This window comes from Oncorhynchus nerka, linkage group LG27 (assembly GCF_034236695.1).
Source record: "Oncorhynchus nerka isolate Pitt River linkage group LG27, Oner_Uvic_2.0, whole genome shotgun sequence".
NCBI classification, from domain to species: Eukaryota; Metazoa; Chordata; class Actinopteri; order Salmoniformes; family Salmonidae; genus Oncorhynchus; species Oncorhynchus nerka.
This window is the reverse complement of record NC_088422.1, coordinates 43560250-43579673: the sequence shown is the minus strand read 5'-3', so window position 1 is coordinate 43579673 and position 19424 is coordinate 43560250. Positions and strand designations below refer to the sequence as shown.

The window sequence follows — 19424 nt, the reverse complement described above, 5'->3', positions numbered from 1 at the left end:
TTGAACATTTATTTTTAGGCCTTTGACTCTACAGCTACAGTACTCACCAGTTTTCTTCCCAGAAGTCCATAGGTCATCCCTGTTGACTGCCCAAAACTAGTGCCTTACAGCTACAGATTTATCACGTAGTTATCAACTTAGGATAGTACCCTAAGCAACACCCCACAAATTAGGAAAGCCCTAGATATGACATTAGACAATGCCAGGATAGGGTCCTTTTGCCAAGACCATGGACGTAGATAGAATACAGTCCAATTAGATGATTAAGGTGGCATAACTACGTTTTGTTTTGTTTATGCTTTCATTTCAGTTTGTTTCATTTTATTCGGCACGTAGAAAGTGATAGAGCCATAAACAACTCCCCCATACAACCATCAGTTAGTGCCACAACGCTGCTCATTTCGGAGGAAATGTAATGATATATTTCATGAGTGTGTGCGCGTTGTTAATATCTGCCTAAGTTATTGCCCAGATCTTCCAGTCTCGTACTCTGTTCCGAGTACTTTAGGGCGACAGTCCTATGTTAAAATGGCTCAGATAATAAGCTTTTCCAAGGACGTGTGGACTTGAGGTCCCCATGTTGAAAGACAAAGACCACCTACAGAACTAAGCCAACCTTAGGTTCTCTAACGAAATTAGCATCAAATTTCAATGTGAAGGTGACGACCTACACACCAGAAGGATGAATTTCGACTATACCAGCAAGAATATAGCATGAGCTTAAAGTATGGCAACTTGGTATGAACTTTGGACTCTTATTCACTAAAGAAGTGATACCTCCTAGCCGTCGCGTTAGCGCAGCAACTGTAGACGTGGGCTAGGACAGGACGGACAGAGTATTTGTTCTACCACACAACAACGGTACTACCAAGTATTTATTCTACCACCAGAGATCTATGCTGGACAAACCGGCCTTCCATCGACGACCAATCTACCGAAGCGCAGCTCAGAGTAAATATTTATTGCATCCTCCTTTTCCAAATGGGCTGTAATTTTAGAATGCATAAGATACTGTATTTACGATAGCATAGCTTCTCCCTTTGTTATTCAGTCTTCCCGCTCTTTCACTTAAACCCCCCCTTTTCTTTGTGTAACCAGCCGTTATATCGGCTCAGTTCACCAGGTCCATCAATGTATGATTTATTCTGTGTAGATGTAATCCTGTGTGATTAGTTAGGTATTTAGTAAATAAATAATGAAACCACATTTTGTATTGCTGATTCAACTTGTTAGCCAGGGTTTGTGAAGATAACCAAGAATTTACCACTTTCAGATGAGAGTAAACAAGGTGATGATTAAATATTGACTGCTATTGATGTAAAAGATTACCAGGTCTTTGAGTTTATTCAGAAGATAATAGCACTATAAACATTATTTTGTGGTGCCTCGACTTTCTAGTTATTTGTTTACCTGATTAGCTTAATCGGGTAATATTAATTACAGAGAAATTATTTTATAGAATAGCATGTCATATCACTTAATCCGGCATTGCCAAAGACACGACACCACCATACCCGTCTGTACATTATGCCCTGAATCTATTCTACCACGCCCAGAAATCTGCTCCTTTTATTCTCTGTCCCCAACGCACTAGACGACCAGTTTTGATAGCCTTTAGCTGTACCCTCATCCTACTCCTCCTCTGTTCCTCGGGTGATGTGGAGATTAACCCAGGCCCTGCGTGTCCCCAGGCACTCTCATTTGTTGACTTCTGTAACTGAAAAAGCCTTAGTTTCATGCATGTTAACATCAGAAGCATCCTCCCTAAGTTTGTTTTACTCGCTGCTTTAGCACACTCTGCCAACCCTGATGTCCTTGCCGTGTCTGAATCCTGGTGTAGGAAGGCCACCAAAAATTCTGAGATTTACATACCCAACTACAACATTTTCCGTCAAGATAGAACTGTCAAAGGGGGAGGAGTTGCAATCTACTGCAGAGATAGCCTGCAAAGTTCTGTCATACTGTCCAGGTCAATGCCCAAACAGTCGAGCTTCTAATTTTAAAAATGAATCTGTCCAGAAACAAGTCTCTCACTGTTGCCGCCTGTTATAGACCCCCCTCAGCTCCCAGCTGTGCTCTGGACACCATATGTGAATTGATTGCCCCCCATCTATCAGATTTAGTTCTGTTAGGTGACCTAAACTGGGATATGCTTAACACCCCGGCAGTCCTACAATCAATACAACTAGATGCCCTCAATCTCAGAGAAATTATCAAGGAACCCACCAGGTACAACCCTAAATCCGTAAACATGGGCACCCTCATAGATATTATCCTGACCAACTTCCCCTCCAAATACACCTTTGCTGTTTTCAATCAGGATCTCAGCGATCACTGCCTCATTGCCTCTATCCGCTATGGGTCCGCAGTCAAACGACCACCCCTCATCACTCTCAAACGCTCCCTAAAACACTTCAATATGCGACTTTTCAGTGAAGTCAGGAACCAATACACACAGTCAGTCAGGAAAACAAGGCTAGCTTTTTCAAACATAAATTTGCATCCTGTAGCTCTAACTCCAACATTTTTTGGGACACTGTAAAGTCAATGGAGAATAATAGCACCTCCTCCCAGCTGCCCACTGCACTGAGGCTAGGTAACACTGTCACCACCGATAAATCCATGATAATCGAGAATTTCAATAATCATTTCTCTACGGCTGGCCATACTTTCCTCCTGGCAACCCCAACCCCGGCCAACAGCTCCGTACCCCTCGCAGATACTTGCCCAAGTCTCCCCAGCTTCTCCTTCACCCAAATCCAGATAGCAGATGTTCTGAAAGAGCTGCAAAATCTTGACCCGTACAAATCAGCTGGGCTAGACAATCTGGACCCTCTCTTTCTAAAATTATCCGCCGCCATTGTTGTAACCCCTATTACCAGTCTGTTCAACCGCTCTTTCGTATCGTCCGAGATCCCTAAACATTGGAAAGCTGCCATGGTCATCCCTCTCTTCAAAGGGGGTGACGCTCTAGACCCAAATTGTTACAGACCTATATCCATCCTGCCCTTCCTTTCTAAAGTCTTCAAATGCCAAGTTAATAAACCGATCACTGACCATTTCGAATCCCACCGTACCTTCTCCTCTGTGCATTCCGGTTTCTGAGCTGGCCACGGGTGCACCTCAGCCATGCTCAAGGTACTAAACGATATCATAACCGCCATCGATAAAAGACAGTACTCTGCAGCCGTCTTCGTCGACCTGGCCAAGGCTTTAGACTGTGTAAATCACCGTATATTTATTTGCAGACTCAACAGCCTTGGTTTCTCAAATGACTGCCTTGCCTAGTTCACCAACTACTTTTCAGATAGAGTTCAGTGTGTCAAATCAGAGGGCCTGTTGTCCGGACCTCTGGCAGTCTCTATGGGGGTACTACAGGGTCCAATTCTCGGGCCAACTATTTTCTATGTATATATCAACACTGTCGCTCTTGCTGCGGGTGATTTTCTGATCCACCTCTACGCAGACGACACCTGGCCCTTCTTTGGACACTGTTAACTAACCTCCAAATGAGCTTCAATGCCATACACACTCCTTTCGTGGCCTCCAAACGCTAGTAAAACCAAATGCATGCTCTTCAACCGTTCGCTGCCCGCACCCGCCCTCCCGACTAGCATCACTTCTTTGGACGGTTCTGACTTAGAATATGAACATACCCTCGTTAGAACATACCCTCGTAAAACTGACACTCCCTACCAATCCTCGACTTTGCCGATGTCATTTACAAAATAGCTTCCAATACTCAGCAAACTGGATGCAGTCTATCACAGTGTCATCCGTTTTGTCACCAAAGCCCCTTATACCACCCACCCACTGCGACCTGTATGTTCTAGTCGGTTGGCCCTCGCTACATATTAGTCGCCAGACCCACTGGCTCCAGGTCATCTATAAGTCTATGCTAGGTAAAGCTCCGCCTTATCTCAGCTCACTGGTCATGATAACAACACCCGCTCGTAGCACGCGCTCCAGCAGGTATATCTCACTGGTCATCCCCAAAGCCAACACCGCCTTTGGCCGCCTTTCCTTCCAGTGTTCTGCTGCCAATGACTGGGACGAATTGCAAAAATCGCTGAAGCTGGAGATTTATATTTACCTCACTAACTTTAAACATCAGATATATGAGCAACTAACCGATCGCTCGATCACTCGTGTTAATTTGCTAAACTGAAATGTCTTCGCTACTATGGCCTATTTTATTGCATCACGCCATTTGCACACACTGTATATAGAATTAATATTTTTCCTCTATTGTGTTATTGACTGTACGCTTGTTTATTCCATGTGTAACTCTGTGTTGTTTGTGTCGCACTGCTTTGCTTTACCATGGCCAGGTCGCAGTTGTAAATGAGAACTTGTTATCAACTAGCCTACCTGGTTAAAAAAAAAAAATGTCCCCACCAGCCTATTGTCGCACTCGCAAATGCTTCACCGTGTATTTCTTTGTAGGCTATAGCCTTGAATCCATTGAATAATATAGCCTAAATAATACATTTTCATTCCTTCTTAGGCTCCCTGTCTGGCTCCTGATGTATTTTGAGTGTTTATATGCTGATTTAATATGACTGAGCCTATTTGGAATGATGTGCGATTGTTACATTCACCTTTTCATGTTTATTCAAATACTTTTAATGTCAAATCATATGGTTTGATTTCAATACTTCAAAACCAAATGGTAGTTCCAGGTAGTCAAAAAAATAGATGGGTGTTGGTTAAATTGTGATTTTAATGAATGGAGCGAATTTGGAGCGGCAGGTTTTATTATCATGGAGCGGTTTGTAGTGGAGCGGTTGGAAAGGACAGAGTGCACGCCGCTCCATGAACGATGGCTGGGATTCCCAACCTCTCGACTCTGCACACATACTCTGCTGCGCGCACACACACACACATGCACACACACGCACGGGTAAACACACACACACGTGTACATAGGCAGACTGCAGCACATTTTTGCTACTGAGGGACAATTCATGTATTTTCTATTACAGCAGAGAAGGAGATGGCATTGTGTACCTTTTGGTAGGAGTCCAATGATATGGTGGATTAATTTGTCTATAAAAACAGTAGCTGAGCAACTACATGTACTTTCTCAAACACCCTGAGACACACAGACCTCCCCCTCCCCCCTCCCCCCTCCCCCCTTTCCATACACATTCCTCAGTAGTCTGAATGACTCTCGTGAATACTCAATCAGCGACCAACCTTACCTGCCCCTCGAAAAGCTCATGAGATCAAGGTGTGAGTGTGAAACATCTCTGCCTGCTCTCTGTTCTAATACCTTTTTCAATACCTGTCCACTCTTTCTCTCAGGGACCTTTTTGATCATCTGTTTGGCCGCACATCTCTTACGAGTTTCTCCTCTCTGTTTCAGACACTCGTCTGCTGAGATCAGGAGACACTTTGGTGGGACGTATGGCTCCCCTCAGGTCTCCAGGCAACACAGTCATCATGGCTCCAACGCATCTGCCTCCATGTGCTTCACCGTGGTGAGTTCCGCTACTACAGGACTACTACAACCAACTATGCCCTTTCATGGGTAGCAGCAAATAGCGCCACGGTGTAATATTTAGCTACCCTGATTCTGAGTGAGACTCTCAGACAGCATTTTGTGCTGTAGGCCCAATAATGTAATCCTAAAGAGGGATTTTGTCCCACCAGACATTGTGACCCCTCACTTTTCTCTCTCTCTCTCGCTCGCTCTCTCTCTCGTACTAAGTGCACTAATACCTCTCTATATTTGACAGGCTTAAGGCATCAGGGTTTACTGTAAGTCTCTTCATATCATGACTTGCCTAGTTAAATAAAGGTTAAATAAAAAAAATAAAAACATCTCTCTGATATGTCTCGGTCTGCTGCTAGGCAGCTGACTAGGCCAGAGGAGGGAGAGTTGGCCCATCCCCTAGTTATTATTATGATTAATGTCCAAACTGCTTGGGAAATGGGTCAAGGCGCAGGCTACTGTAGAGATATGGGATGGCCTGCTTACCTTCCAGCTTACACTGGCAAATATGTAATATCTGTGGATTTGCAATGCAGGAGAGTGGTTTTTAATAACATCCTCTGCATGTTGATATTTTCCCATGGTGCATCATCAGCGGAGGAGCTCAGTGGAGCTGCAGGCAGATGTGTGGGATGATGATGATCATTGCTATGATTCATCTCTCTATTTTTAGGACATATAATGATGCGCATTGTTATTAGTTAATAATAATTTCCAAAATGATGGATGACGTGAGTGTGTGTGTGTTTGCGTTGCGCTTGTCATTGCGTGTCCCACTTTTGTAAGCGTGTGCACTTGCATGTGTGTGTGGTGTGGTTCTGTCTCTAGAAACATGAGATGATTGATGGAGGCCTTGTTGATGCCACTTCCTGTAGTCAAATCAAATCAAATGTATTTATATAGCCCTTCGTACATCAGCTGATATCTCAAAGTGCTGTACAGAAACCCAGCCTAAAACCCCGAACAGCAAGCAATGCTTCCTGTAGTCAAGTGTTTTACCTTGCTTGTTGTTACCACAGATTTTTTACCAAATCAACTCCTAGTCACTTACCTTACCTACTTCACATAGAGACCTAAAAACATTGGATAGGTATTAGCAAAATTAATTCCAAGAGTAATTCCACCAAGTTGCTTATATCTATCCACTCCTTTCACATCAACTACAATGCCTTGTGGTAGGGGCTAGGATTCACTTTGGAATTTGGTCTGAGGGTCCCTCTGAGTCTTGTGAGAGCTTTGTGGTTAACTGTTCTTGTTTCCTGGAATGCACCAATTTGTCAACTTCCCTCTTACATGTTGAATATTTAGCAGGGTAAGTCTACTTCCAATTCAGTGTACCTGTGTTATAGTTCTACTGTAGAAAAGGCCAATGGAGTTGGTGGAATACTCCTTTAATTCATTGCCATTTACTCAGCTGGGCCAGGGGCGCTTTAATTAGGTCAGGTGGAAATGTCCGACAGATCTCAACTCCATAAAAGGAGGAAATTGCCATCGCCTGATCTCACTGCTTTCTCTTCCTTAACTCCATCTCATCCAGAAGTTCTGTGCGTCCATGAATCCACGTAAGTCCACCGACTCTGTTACCTTTCATGTTACCTTTCTGAATTATCTGTGGCGATCGGGAGAGTGGGCCATTCAGTTACTGTTAATAGTTATTACCGCGGAGCGCGGCTTGGAGCGCAGCTTCAAACTTATTGTGTAATGTGAATTGTCAATGATCACGGCCCTACAGATCCTCATAGGCCAATTACGCAATCGATATGGTTCATGTGTATTGAAATTAATTATATGTACACATGAAGACTGTTGAAAGCGTGAAATGAGAAACGTCATTGTTTGCTAACTGATTGACTATGATCATGGGGATTATAGATTGTATTCACTGTTTGTATTCTTTCATGATTCATGATAAATAGTTATGAGCCTAAATGACTCGCGGATGATTACTATTGACTTCTTAATGAACTGGACTGTTGAACTCCCTAACTTATGTTAATAATGACTGATGTGATTTGATCTTTGATTATGAATTTGATTGTATACATGTTATTTGTTTCCTTTGTGATGCAGCACAGACTACTCAGTAAATATACCACTTTATGGTTAAAGGAATTCCTGCCTCAGTCTCATCCATTCCTCTGTCACCTGACACGTGACCACCTGTTCACCTTCACTGTCAGTCATCCTACCTGTCCAGCTACCCACACAGATTCCACTAATCTTTCATCTACTAACGGTCATCTCGAGACCTACACTTTTATGTTTAAAATGTGCGTGTAAAGCAGCCAGTGTTGAGCTTAGAGGCAGGTGATGTGTTGTTAGACTGGGTATTTGGTACAGTCTGTGGGTAGTAGTTTCCTCTTAGGGAAGTAGGTTACTGGTTCTTTATTAGGCTGAAAAGACACATTGCGGAGTTGGGTAGTATAACTGTGTTCAAATTGTATTAGTCACATGCGCCGAATACAACACCTTAAAGTGAAATGCTTACTTACGAGCCTCTAACCAACAATGCAGTTTTAAAAAATACGGATAAGAATAAGAAATAAAAGTAACAAGTAATTAAAGAGCAGCAGTAAAATAACAATAGTGAGACTATATACAGGGGGGTACCGGTACAGAGTCAATGTGCGGAGGCACTGGTTAGTTGAGGTAATAAGTACATGTAGGTAGAGTTATTGAAGTGACTATGCATAGATGATAACAACAACCGAGAGTAGCAGCAGTGTAAAGGTGGGGTGGGGGGGGGGTGCAAATAGTCTGGGTAGCCATTTGATTAGGTGTTCAGGAGTCTTATTGGGGGTAGAAGCTGTTTAGAAGCCTCTTGGACCTAGACTTGGTGCTCTGGTACTGCTTGTCGTGCGGTAGCAGAGTGAACAGTCGTGCGGTAGCAGAGTGAACAGTCGTGCGGTAGCAGAGTGAAGATGTATCCTCATGTATATCTTTTGGACAAAATACTAAACACCCCCAGGACAAAACAACAAATGTGCATATTATGTATTAGAAAATATTATATTTTAAAGGTATTATCAAATATAATTACAAAATGCACAAAAGTGATTGAAACATGTCTTGCAGCTTAAGTGTTATTGAAATGCTTCCCCTCCCTGCTTACTGCTTCAGGAGCAATATTGTAGTAGTCTAATAGTCTGACTGCTGGTATGGACAACAGCCTGTTACTGGACCAGCTGAGAGTAGCTCTCCATAGTGCAGGATGCCTGGGAGTTAGGACAGAGGTATGCATATATTTGCATGTATTTGTTTCATTTGGCTCCCATTCTAAGGAAGGGAAAGAGAACATACAGTTTATAATGAAAGGAGATATGCAGCCATGATTCCCCAAGTATTTAAATGTCTGGGGTTCACTCAAATAACTTGGAGTATTAGGATGCTTGTCCAGATTCACTCCTCACACGAAACAAAATACAAGCAATGAAGCCTTGTACCATCTGGTAAAGACATACTGTTTATTTTGAACACATCACCCTCTTTTTTTTCTTCTTTTGTCTCTTTTTTGTCTATATCTGGTCTTTCTCTCTGTGTTGCAAGTTCCTGTTTTCCGCCTAGCATAGTACTGGTGTAGTAAAAAACACCACGGATGACGTCAAAAACATGTCAGAGACCAAGGAATCCAGGACTGCTTTCACATCTGTTTAACACTGCGTTCTTTTCTTTCTTTCTTTCCTTTTTTTTCTTTCTTTCTTTCTTTCTTTTTTTTCTTTCTTTCTTTCTTTTTTTCTTTTTTTCTTTTCTTTTCTTGCTTTTCTTTTCTTGCTTTTCTTTTCTTGCTTTTCTTTTCTTTCCTTTTCTTTTCTTTTTCTGTTCTTTTTTTCCTTTCTTTCTTTCTTTCTTTTCTTTCATTGGCGCGTTACGTTCAGTAGTTCTATTTACAGAAATACTCATTATAAATGTTGATGAAAATACAAGTGTTATACATGGAATTAGAGATATACTTCTCCTTAAGGTATCTTAAGGTATCTTCTTAAGGTATAGGGGGCAGCATTTTCAATGGGTTCTCATGGGGAAACGATATTTCTTAGGAACTTGTTTTCAGTTCCTACCGCTTCCACAGGATGTCACCAGTCTTTGGCATTTGGTTGAGGTTCTTCATTTTTGCAATGAAGAAGTATGTCATCTAGGTACTGCGTAACACTGTTGAGAGTTGGGCAAGACGTGAGAAGTAGCTTGCTTTGTTGTTTTCCTGTATTGAACACAGAGAGACCCGTCTTCAATTTGATCGATTATTAACATTTAAAAATACCTAAAGTTGTATTACAAAAGTAGTTTGAAATATTTTGGCAAAGTTTACAGGCAACTTTTGAAATATTTTGTAGTGACGTTGCGCATTTTGGAAGCTGTTTTTTTCTGGATCAAACGCGCCAAATAAATGGACATTGTATATATATGGATGGAATTAATCGAACAAAAGGACCAATTGTGATGTTTATGGTACATATTGGAGTGCCAACAAAAGAAGCTCGTCAAAGGTAAGGCATGATTTTATATTTTATTTCTGCGTTTTGTGTAGCGACTGCAGGGTTGAAATATGCTACCCTCTTTGTTTACTGTTGTGCTATCATCAGATAATAGCTTCTTATGCTTTCGCCGAAAAGCCTTTTAAAAATCTGACATGTTAGCTGGATTCACAACGAGTGTAGCTTTAATTGAGTATTTTACATGTGTGATTTAATTCAAGTTTGATTTTTATATCATTTTATTTGAATTTGCCGCGCTACATTTTCCCTGGCTTTTGGCCAAGTGGGACGCAACCGTCCCCTATGACGGCATATGAGTACTGTTATACTCAGACATGAAACAGTTTTAGAAACTCCAGAGTGTTTTCTATCCAATACTACTAATAATGTGCATATATTAGCATCTGGGACAGAGTAGCAGGCAGTTTACTCTGGGCACCTTATTCATCCAAGCTACTCAATACTGCCCCCCTGTAACCAAGAAGTAATTTTTTTTTGTTTTAGTCACAAATCTAAGCTTTTGTAGCATTGCTCACCGATGCAGCCGTATGTATGATCAGATTTCTGTGGTTGTCGTCTGCACAGGTTCAGCACTACAGCCCTCTCTGAAGCACCTGCAATACCCTCCTGTCATGCCATGCCCTCACATACAGCCCAGAGAAGTGTATAAAGATACAGATCTGGAATATGTACAGTATCACTATGATGCAGCCTCTCTCGTCTGCGATAGTCATCTGATGGCCTTCTCTGGTGACAAAAAGCATGTTTATTTCTCTGACTCTTTTATCACGGACTTGTGTGGGATAAGGCTGGAGGTGTGATGTTGTTGCATTGCCAGCTTTTCTGAACGGCTCTCCAGGTTGTTCCCCATTCAGATCTTCTTTGCTTCAGAACAGTAAACTGAAGTTCTTCAAGGCCTATTGAAGTTTTCTGAGCCATACTTCACAGATTACCGTATAATAATTGAACTGCTGTATATGCAGCCACACAGTTACTGCTCCAGCGACGTAATTAGACGACAATTTGGCAGGTACCAATTTCTAACCAATCGGGTATTGTTTTATGTGCGTGTCTTACATCTTCCACATGAAGAGTCATTTCATTTAAAGACCACAGTAGTTAGTACCGACACAGCATAACAACAACTTAACAAAACCGTTGTCTGTTTTTGTCTGTAATCATGTTCCGTACATGACTCAATGAGCTGTCATCCAAAGGTCAGTCACCCGTTGGGATAGGGAGTTATAGGGGTATAGTTCCCCAGGGGTTGTAGTATGGTTGCAGAGGGTTAGACTCTTAGGAGGAGGATGAATGGACTAATATGATAGGAATGGATAATGGTCTATCTGAAGTGTCCATGTAAGGTTATGTCAAGATCCTCTAAGTTCCCTTTCTCTCTATATGAGCTCGGTCCTATCATTCCCGACAGATCTGAGGTTGTTGAGAGCAGAGTAGTGATCCAACCTGTCCTCCTCCCAGCTCTTTAATATTTGGATTATGACAGAGGGCTATAAGAAACTCCCTGTGCTGTACCCAGGCCCCCAAAGCCTTCAAGGATGATTCATCTTTCTGTTTTTCATTTCTTTCTCTCTCTGTCACTCTCTCACACTCTCTCTCTCTCACACACACTCTCACTCTCTCACACACTCTCACACTCTCACTCTCTCTCACACACACTCACTTCGTTTTGCATCTCTCCCCTTAAAAAATGTGTTAAGTTCTTGGTATGCTTCAAGTCCAGGCAATCCTTTCATTGACGCCAATGAATACATATCTGGCTCTAACCTCTATCAATTTCACATTTAGATGCACTACAGTGACTGTATTCATAACCTTAAGAATGTCATCATGTAGTTGCTTTGTGTCTTAACCATTTCCTGCCTGTGCCCTCGGCATGAAACAAAAAAAAAGATTCTCTCTCTTGCCCCTCAGCTATTTCTCTCTCTCTTCCCCCTCTACCGCTCTCTCTCAATCCATCTCTCCATCCATCTCTGTCTCCTTCTCCCCCTTTCGCTATACTGTACACAATATAGTACAGTATAGAAAACATACTGTATATCTCTCCACTCTAGTTCCAGTCTGTGTTGTCTATGTAATACTTGTCTGTTCCTCTATTTAACCGTTCCCTTTCTCTCTCTCTCTCCTTCTCCAGCCCCAGTCGTATGACGCGGTGGAGCCCTTGGACTTGGAGGAGTTTCTGATGTCACAGCTGCAGGGCGGAGACGCCGCCCTCATGCGGGAGCTCGGAGATTTCCCTGACGACGACCTGGAAGTAGAACATGTGGAGAAGGAGTGTCGGACCGTACGCCACTCTGTACCCGATGAGGGGTGGGTTGCATGGTCACATGTTCAATATAGAATAAAGTCAACCATACCTGTTACTACAGTGGCAAGAAAAAGTGAACTGTTTGGAATTACCTGGAATTCTGCATAAATTGGTCATCAAATTTGATCGGATTTTCATCTAAGTCACAACAATAGACATGCATAGTGTGCTTAAACTAATAACACACATATATATTGAATACATAATATGAATACATAGTACATAATATGAATACACAATATTGAATACATCATTTAATCATTCACAGTGTAGGTTGTAAAAAGTATGTGAACCCCTAGGCTTATGACTTCTCCAAAAGCTAACCTGGAGTCCAATCAATGAGACGAGATTGGAGATGTTGGTTAGAGCTGCCCTGCCCTATAAAAAAACACTCACAAAATGGAGTTTGCTATTCATAAGAAGCATTTCCTGCTGTGAACCACGCCTCGAACAAAAGAGATCTCAGAAGACCTAAGATTAAGAATTGTTGACTTGCATAAAGCTGGAAAGGGTTACAAAAGTATCTCTAAAAGCCTTGATGTTCATCAGTCCACGGTAAGACAAATGGAGAAAGTTCAGCACTGCAAACATTGCTGCACGTCTGAAGTTTGCAAAAGTGCACCTGGATGTTCCACAGCGCTACTGGCAAAATGTTCTGTGGACAGTTGAAACTACAGTTTAGTTTCATGAAAGAAACACACAACTCTGTGTGGAGACAAAAAGGCACAGCACAGCACACCAACATCAATTCCCTCATCCCAACTGTAAAGTATGGTGGAGGGAGCATCATGGTTTGGTGCTGCCTCAGGGCCTGGACAGCTTGCTATCATCGATGGAAAAAATGAATTCCTAACATTCTCCTGCAAAATGTCTTTATCTGCCTGCCAATTTGAAGCTCAACAGAAGTTGGGTGATGCAACAGGGCAACGACCCAAAACACAGAAGTAAATCAACAACAGAATGGCTTCAACAGAAGAAAATACGCCTTCTGGAATGGCCCAGTCAGAGTCCTGACCTCAACCTGATTTGAGATGCTGTGGCATGACCTCAAGAGAGTGGTTCACATCAGACATCCCAAGAATATTGCTGAACTGAAACAGTTTTGTAAAGAGGAATGGTCCAAAATTCCTCCTGACCGTTGTGCAGGTCTGATCCACAACTACAGAAAACGTTTGGCTGAGGTTATTGCTGCCAAAGGAGGGTCAACCAGTTATTAAATCCAAGGGTTCACATACTTTTCCCACCCTGCACTGTGAATGTTTACACGGTGTGTTCAATAAAGACATACAAACGTATAATTGTTTGTGTGTGATTAGGTTAAGCAGACAGTGTTTGTCTATTGTTGTGACCTAGATGAAAATCAGATCACATTTTATGACCAATTTATGCAAAAATCCAAGCATTTCCAAAGGGTTCACATACTTTTTCTTGACACTGTATATTGCTTCTGCCTATTAGATCTCCACAGATTGTGGAGAGGGCCTGGGTCTACAGTTCTGGGGTCGGCATTGATTTAAGCCAGGCTATAGTCCCGGTAACTTTCTCTGCTACGAACCTTTATCTGTTTCAAGGGCCCCACTCACTAGTTTACTAGCTCCCACTACAATGGCTTATCATACCTCAGAAGGCTCTTACACAAACCAGAAAGTACTGTGCCAGTGGTATCTTAGCGTCTTTGGATTGTCACTCACCTTGAACATGATCGCACAGGTAATGCTGATAAGATAGGAATGCAGAAGGAGTGGAACAGGTCATATGCAGGCTGTCTGTCGAGGGTATTTCCGCATGTGTGTGCGTGCCCGCACACGTGAATGAGTGCATACGTGTGTGTGTTGCCGTATGTGTGTGTGTTCCATCTTCCTCATTCCCTCGCTGTCCTCCTGTGTCTCTATAGGGTAGAGTTGGATTTCCATGTGAGGGACTGTGTTCAGAGTTACACCCAGCCCTGGCTGATGGTCAGCAGGAGGTAAGCTTCTTATGATGGCACATAATGATGGCACATAACCCTTGATGTGTGTCCGCTACTGGTCATTAACCCTTGATGTGTGTCCGCTACTGGTCATTAACCCTTGATGTGTGTCCGCCACTGGTCATTAACCCTTGATGTGTGTCCGCCACTGGTCATTAACCCTTGATGTGTGTCCGCCACTGGTCATTAACCCTTGATGTGTGTCCGCTACTGGTCATTAACCCTTGATGTGTGTCCGCTACTGGTCATTAACCCTTGATGTGTGTCCGCTACTGGTCATTAACCCTTGATGTGTGTCCGCTACTGGTCATTAACCAGTGGAAACCTATGCAGTGGTTTTTACATTGGGTACCTACAGAATGCAGTGGTTTATGCAGTGGTTTATACAGTGGAAACCTAGACGGCGGAAACCTAGGCAGTGATTTATACAGTAGAAAACTATGCAGTGATTTATACAGTGGAAACATATGCAATGGTTTATACAGTGGGAAACTATGCAGTGTGGATACCTATGCAGTGATTTATACAATAGAAAACTATGCAGTGATTTATACAATAGAAAACTATGCAGTGATTTATACAATAGAAAACTATGCAGTGATTTATACAATAGAAAACTATGCAGTGATTTATACAATAGAAACCTATGCAGTGGTTTATACAGTAGAAACCTATGCAGTGGTTTATACAGTAGAAACCTATGCAGTAGAAACCTATGCAGTGGTTTATGCAGTGGAAACCTATGCAGTAGAAACCTATGCAGTGGAAACCTATGCAGTGGAAACCTATGCAGTGGAAACCTATGCAGTGGAAACCTATACAGTGGAAACCTATACAGTGGTTTATACAGTGGAAACCTATACAGTGGAAACCTATGCAGTGGTTTCCTTGTCAGATGCAGCACCACAGGTGTCCTCGCCCCTTGTTTGTCTCACAGGAAACAGAGATGTCTGAGAAACTGTGATAACACCTCTCTTCATCTTCACACACTGATTACAGCCAAGGCCTGCTGGTTTTATCTCACACACACACACACTGCGGTTCTGTTTGTAATCTGGTTTGTAATTTGGTTTTTCGATTAAAATGCCACAGGTGTATTAGTAACCATGCCGTATCTGGGGTTGTGTGTGTGTGTGTGTGTGGGCAGGTGCCAGGGAGATGGTTGGAGTGCATATTCCGAGCGGACAAGTATACACAAAACTCTGCAGAAACAGACTTTTGAATCCGACCTCCAGCCAGAGAAACAAGAGACACGGGTAAGCACAAAATATACACAAGAATGCGTACACAACACCACGACAAAGATGACCCAAATAGGTTTTAACAAAATAGATCAGGGTTCGGGTCCGCAATGAGCAGTTCTGTCAGTCCCATTGTCATCAGGAGACCAGAGTACATCCAGAGTTTACAGTAGTATCGCATGCAGCTCCCCGATACATTACCGATTGAAATAAACAGAGTAACATGATACCCTAGGTACTGTATAAGAGAAAGGTAAAATGATCATTATGAAACCCGAATACTACAGTTGTTTCAATCTCCGGACTCCTCAGATCGATTGATATAGATAGTTTTTTTTTTAGCTATATGCAGTGGTTATTTAGCTATATACAGTAGAAACCTATGCAGTGGTTTATACAGTAGAAACCTATGCAGTGGTTATTTAGCTATATGCAGTGGTTATTTAGCTATATACAGTAGAAACCTATGCAGTGGTTATTTAGCTATATACAGTAGAAACCTATGCAGTGGTTTATACAGTAGAAATCTATGCAGTGGTTTCCTTGTCAGATGCAGCACCACAGGTGTCCTCGTCTGTCTCACAGGAAACAGAGATGTCTGAGAAACTATGATAACACCTCTCTTCATCTTCACACACTGATTTAATGGTGAGGACAATCTAATCAGTGTGGAATTAAAGTGGAGAGACTGAGAGACTGAGAGACTGAGAGACAGAGACTGAGAGAGGAGGGAGAGGAGGGAGAGAGGGAGAGGAGGGAGAGAAGGGAGAGAACAGGACGGGTTGGGGAGCACAACACTGATCACAGAAGTGTTTTGTCATTCCTATTACGTCTATCCTGGCGCCGTCTCCCTCATGTTTACCCAGCCTGCCCTGCACACAATGAGGTGTGAATATTCATGCAGTCCTCGTCTGTTTCCGTCCAGCCCCAGTCAGCATCCAATTCTCTGTGCCAACCCCATGCTCCACCTCTCTCAGCCCCTAGTCCCAAGCTCAAAGCTCCAACCTCCTGACAGTCAAGTCCCAACCCCAGCTAACCTCTGTTGTCTCCAGCCTTAGCCAGCCCCCAGCTCTATTCAACAGTCCTTCCCCATCCCCAGCCCCATTCCCCAGGTATTGCCAAGCCCCAAACACCCAAACCAAAGGCCCTTTGTTCCAGCCGTGGGTTTCCCATCTGCTCCAGTCTAGAGAGAGGAGAAGAACAGGCTTATTCTAACTCCGCCTCTAATGGTCCCATGCTCCAACACTGCAGCACTCTGGGGATCATTACCAATCCTGTGGGGTTGCCTGGAGCCCTGTGACCCAGATTGGGGACGCCTGGTTGGGGTTAGATGGAAGATGGATCGATGTTTCCTCTTACGTTTTAAAGGGTGAAATTCCTGGATTGTTGAAGACGACAGATTTGAGTAAATATTTTGACCCAAATGAGGCAAATTTGATGAAGGATGGCAACAGAGAAAATGAATGAAGGGTGCGGGTGTGCTGTGAGGAGGGAGGGGGGATGGCGTGGTTGGAAGTAGGACGTAGCCGGAAAAATCCAGAGCCGTCTTGTCATGTAGCTCAGTGGTAGAGTGATTCCATGTTAGCAATATCCCTGATTAACACGGGTCTCTCTGTGATGGAGGACGCACCCCTTTGCGCCGAAGTTGCTGGGCTCCCCTGGAGTTGAACCCATTAGTCATGGATTCCATGAGGTTGCCTCGATTCTCTTGATGTTAGGAATCTATGGACGACGTCTTACCTCTCCGCTGCACTTGCATAGCAAGTTACCGGCCTAAGCTCTTGAAGTAATGCAATTATTTGGAAACACTTGCAATGCAGGCCTACATGAAATGTACTTTTGTTTGGGAGAAGTGACATGATTTTGTTGGGAGAATTGAGTTTTTTGGATGTTCTCTTTTCCATCCTTTTCCTACCTCCTCACTCCCTGTCCGTTCCCTCTCTTCTAATACCTGTCATTATTATTACAGGTGAAGTCCCCCTCCCTGGCGGTACTGAGTGATGACTCCGGCAGGACCCTGACCTCCTCTGACTTTGACCTCCGCTCTGGTCTGACCCCTGACCCCAGAGTGGACGGGCTACTACGCTTCAGTAACCATGATGACCTGGACAGGTTCAACCTGGAAGCCCGGCAGGGGAACCGCCACGCAGACCTGTTCGCCTTGTACCCACCCACCGACGAGGTGAGAGAGGGACATGCTCGCGCCCGCACACACACACACACACGAACACTAGCGATGCGCGGAGTGACTCATAACCTGCAATCCCTGCGTTTACAGTCCCGAGTGGCGCAGCGGTCTAAGGCACTGCATCTCAGTGCTAGAGCGTCACTACAGACCCCGGTTCGATTCCGGGCTGTATCACAACCGGCCGGGATTGGGAGTCCCATAAGGCGGTGCACAATTGGCCCAGCGACGTCCGGGTTAGGGTTTGGCCGGGGTAGGCCGTAATTGTAAATAAGAATTTAGGGTTTAGGGTCATGAAGTATTGTGTGTATAAAGGGCGGGTGGATTGAATAAAAAGAAAACAATACTATAAAAAGTCCATAAATGTGTCATTCTTGTGAAATTGATATCTATGTGCTACATTGAGGTTTTTCTTTTCATTATTTTAGGCTTTCTGGCATTAGTGCATAAGCCTAAGCTTTATGGCATAACAGTAGGCCGACACGTGCCAAATAGCCCACGCCAGTCGCCAAACACTTTTGTTAACGTCAATCCACTGAGGAAAAAAGGACAATGTCGGAGTTTAATTCAATAGGAGAAAAGCTGCGAAATGCAGAGTTGAAAATAGAAGGGAGGGCCAGAAAAGTAGTGTTTTGGAAAGATTTAGTGAAGAGGAATATAGCAGAGGCTCTATACAAATTCGACAGTCACAAGACGGGGGATTTCAAATAGGCCTAAGGCACATAAAGGGAACTGTAGCCTACTTTTTAGATGGGTTAAATGGAAACTGAAATCTGGACATTGACTGTAGGTGTATAACCTCTCACATGGCCTTCATATTAACTCTTGCAGAATTAAGCATTTCTTGAAGTAATATGATAATCCAAATGTAGAAACATTTTGACTCGGGAACAGGAGTGAAAAACTAAATACAAAATTCATTCAGCATCTTGAGAGAAAGTAAATACTGTAACTGCGCATTTACAGTCTGTAGAGGTGCATCATGAAGCTGATTTTAGTATTTCAAGCACATAAAATATGACTCCAAGCCAAACTGAAATCTTATCAGAAACATGTTGGGTCATTTTTACAGCTTTCTATTTCCTTAGTCAAACTGATGTCATTTGAACATTTTGCACAGAAAATCTAACCTGTTTGTAAATGAAAACACATTTTTTTGTCATTGCATTTTCTCCCCGGTCCCTAAACTTCTTTGCTCTGAGAAAGAAGCATTAGATGACAGACCACTTTACAGATGTCAACTAGAGTGAAGCATTTATGACATTCTGGTGAGCAAGTGTTTATTTAGTCTTCTAGGGCAACATATAATAACAAAAGAGAAGCTGCATGTATCTAATTATAGACAAGTTGACTAACAAATAGCCTACCAAAATGTCATAAATTATAAAAAGAATCCTATGTAAATCAGGCTCCCATTGTCAAAAAAATGGTTTCATCGTCTCTGACTGTAGCCTACAGCACATTTTCTATATTAGAAATCTATATCAGCGGGTTACCCTATATTAGGGTCGGTTGCGAGCCTCAGATTTGAACTTTATCACATATGGATGGGTGGTTGTGGATGGGTTATTAGCAATTGCCGGCGGGTGCGGGTGAACAAACAGCTGACCCGCACATCACTAACGTACATACATGAATACAGAGCATGCTTCAGAGGAAGCTTGAATTGATATGAGTGGCTAGATCCATGACATTCCTCTGGTATTCCAGGATGATGCAGTGGAGATCCGGCCT

General features: G+C 43.0%; 1 protein-coding gene across 4 annotated transcripts in view; it reads left to right on the top strand.

The window, feature by feature from the left end:
* The window catches only part of dock8 (dedicator of cytokinesis 8), a 92551-nt gene that overhangs the window by 15394 nt on the left and 57733 nt on the right, over positions 1-19424 (top strand). For 3 of the 4 annotated variants that reach the window (XM_029638302.2, XM_029638303.2, XM_029638300.2), the window contains exons 2-7: positions 5369-5483; positions 12122-12297; positions 14190-14261; positions 15412-15520; positions 17475-17687; positions 19401-19424. The exon at positions 19401-19424 is cut by the window's right edge and continues 62 nt beyond it. In XM_029638302.2, coding sequence (XP_029494162.2) covers positions 5369-5483; positions 12122-12297; positions 14190-14261; positions 15412-15520; positions 17475-17687; positions 19401-19424 — 709 coding nt within the window. Of the gene's footprint in view, positions 1-5368; positions 5484-5503; positions 7060-12121; positions 12298-14189; positions 14262-15411; positions 15521-17474; positions 17688-19400 lie in introns of those variants that run through there. The other variant, XM_065011694.1, reaches the window with a different exon arrangement.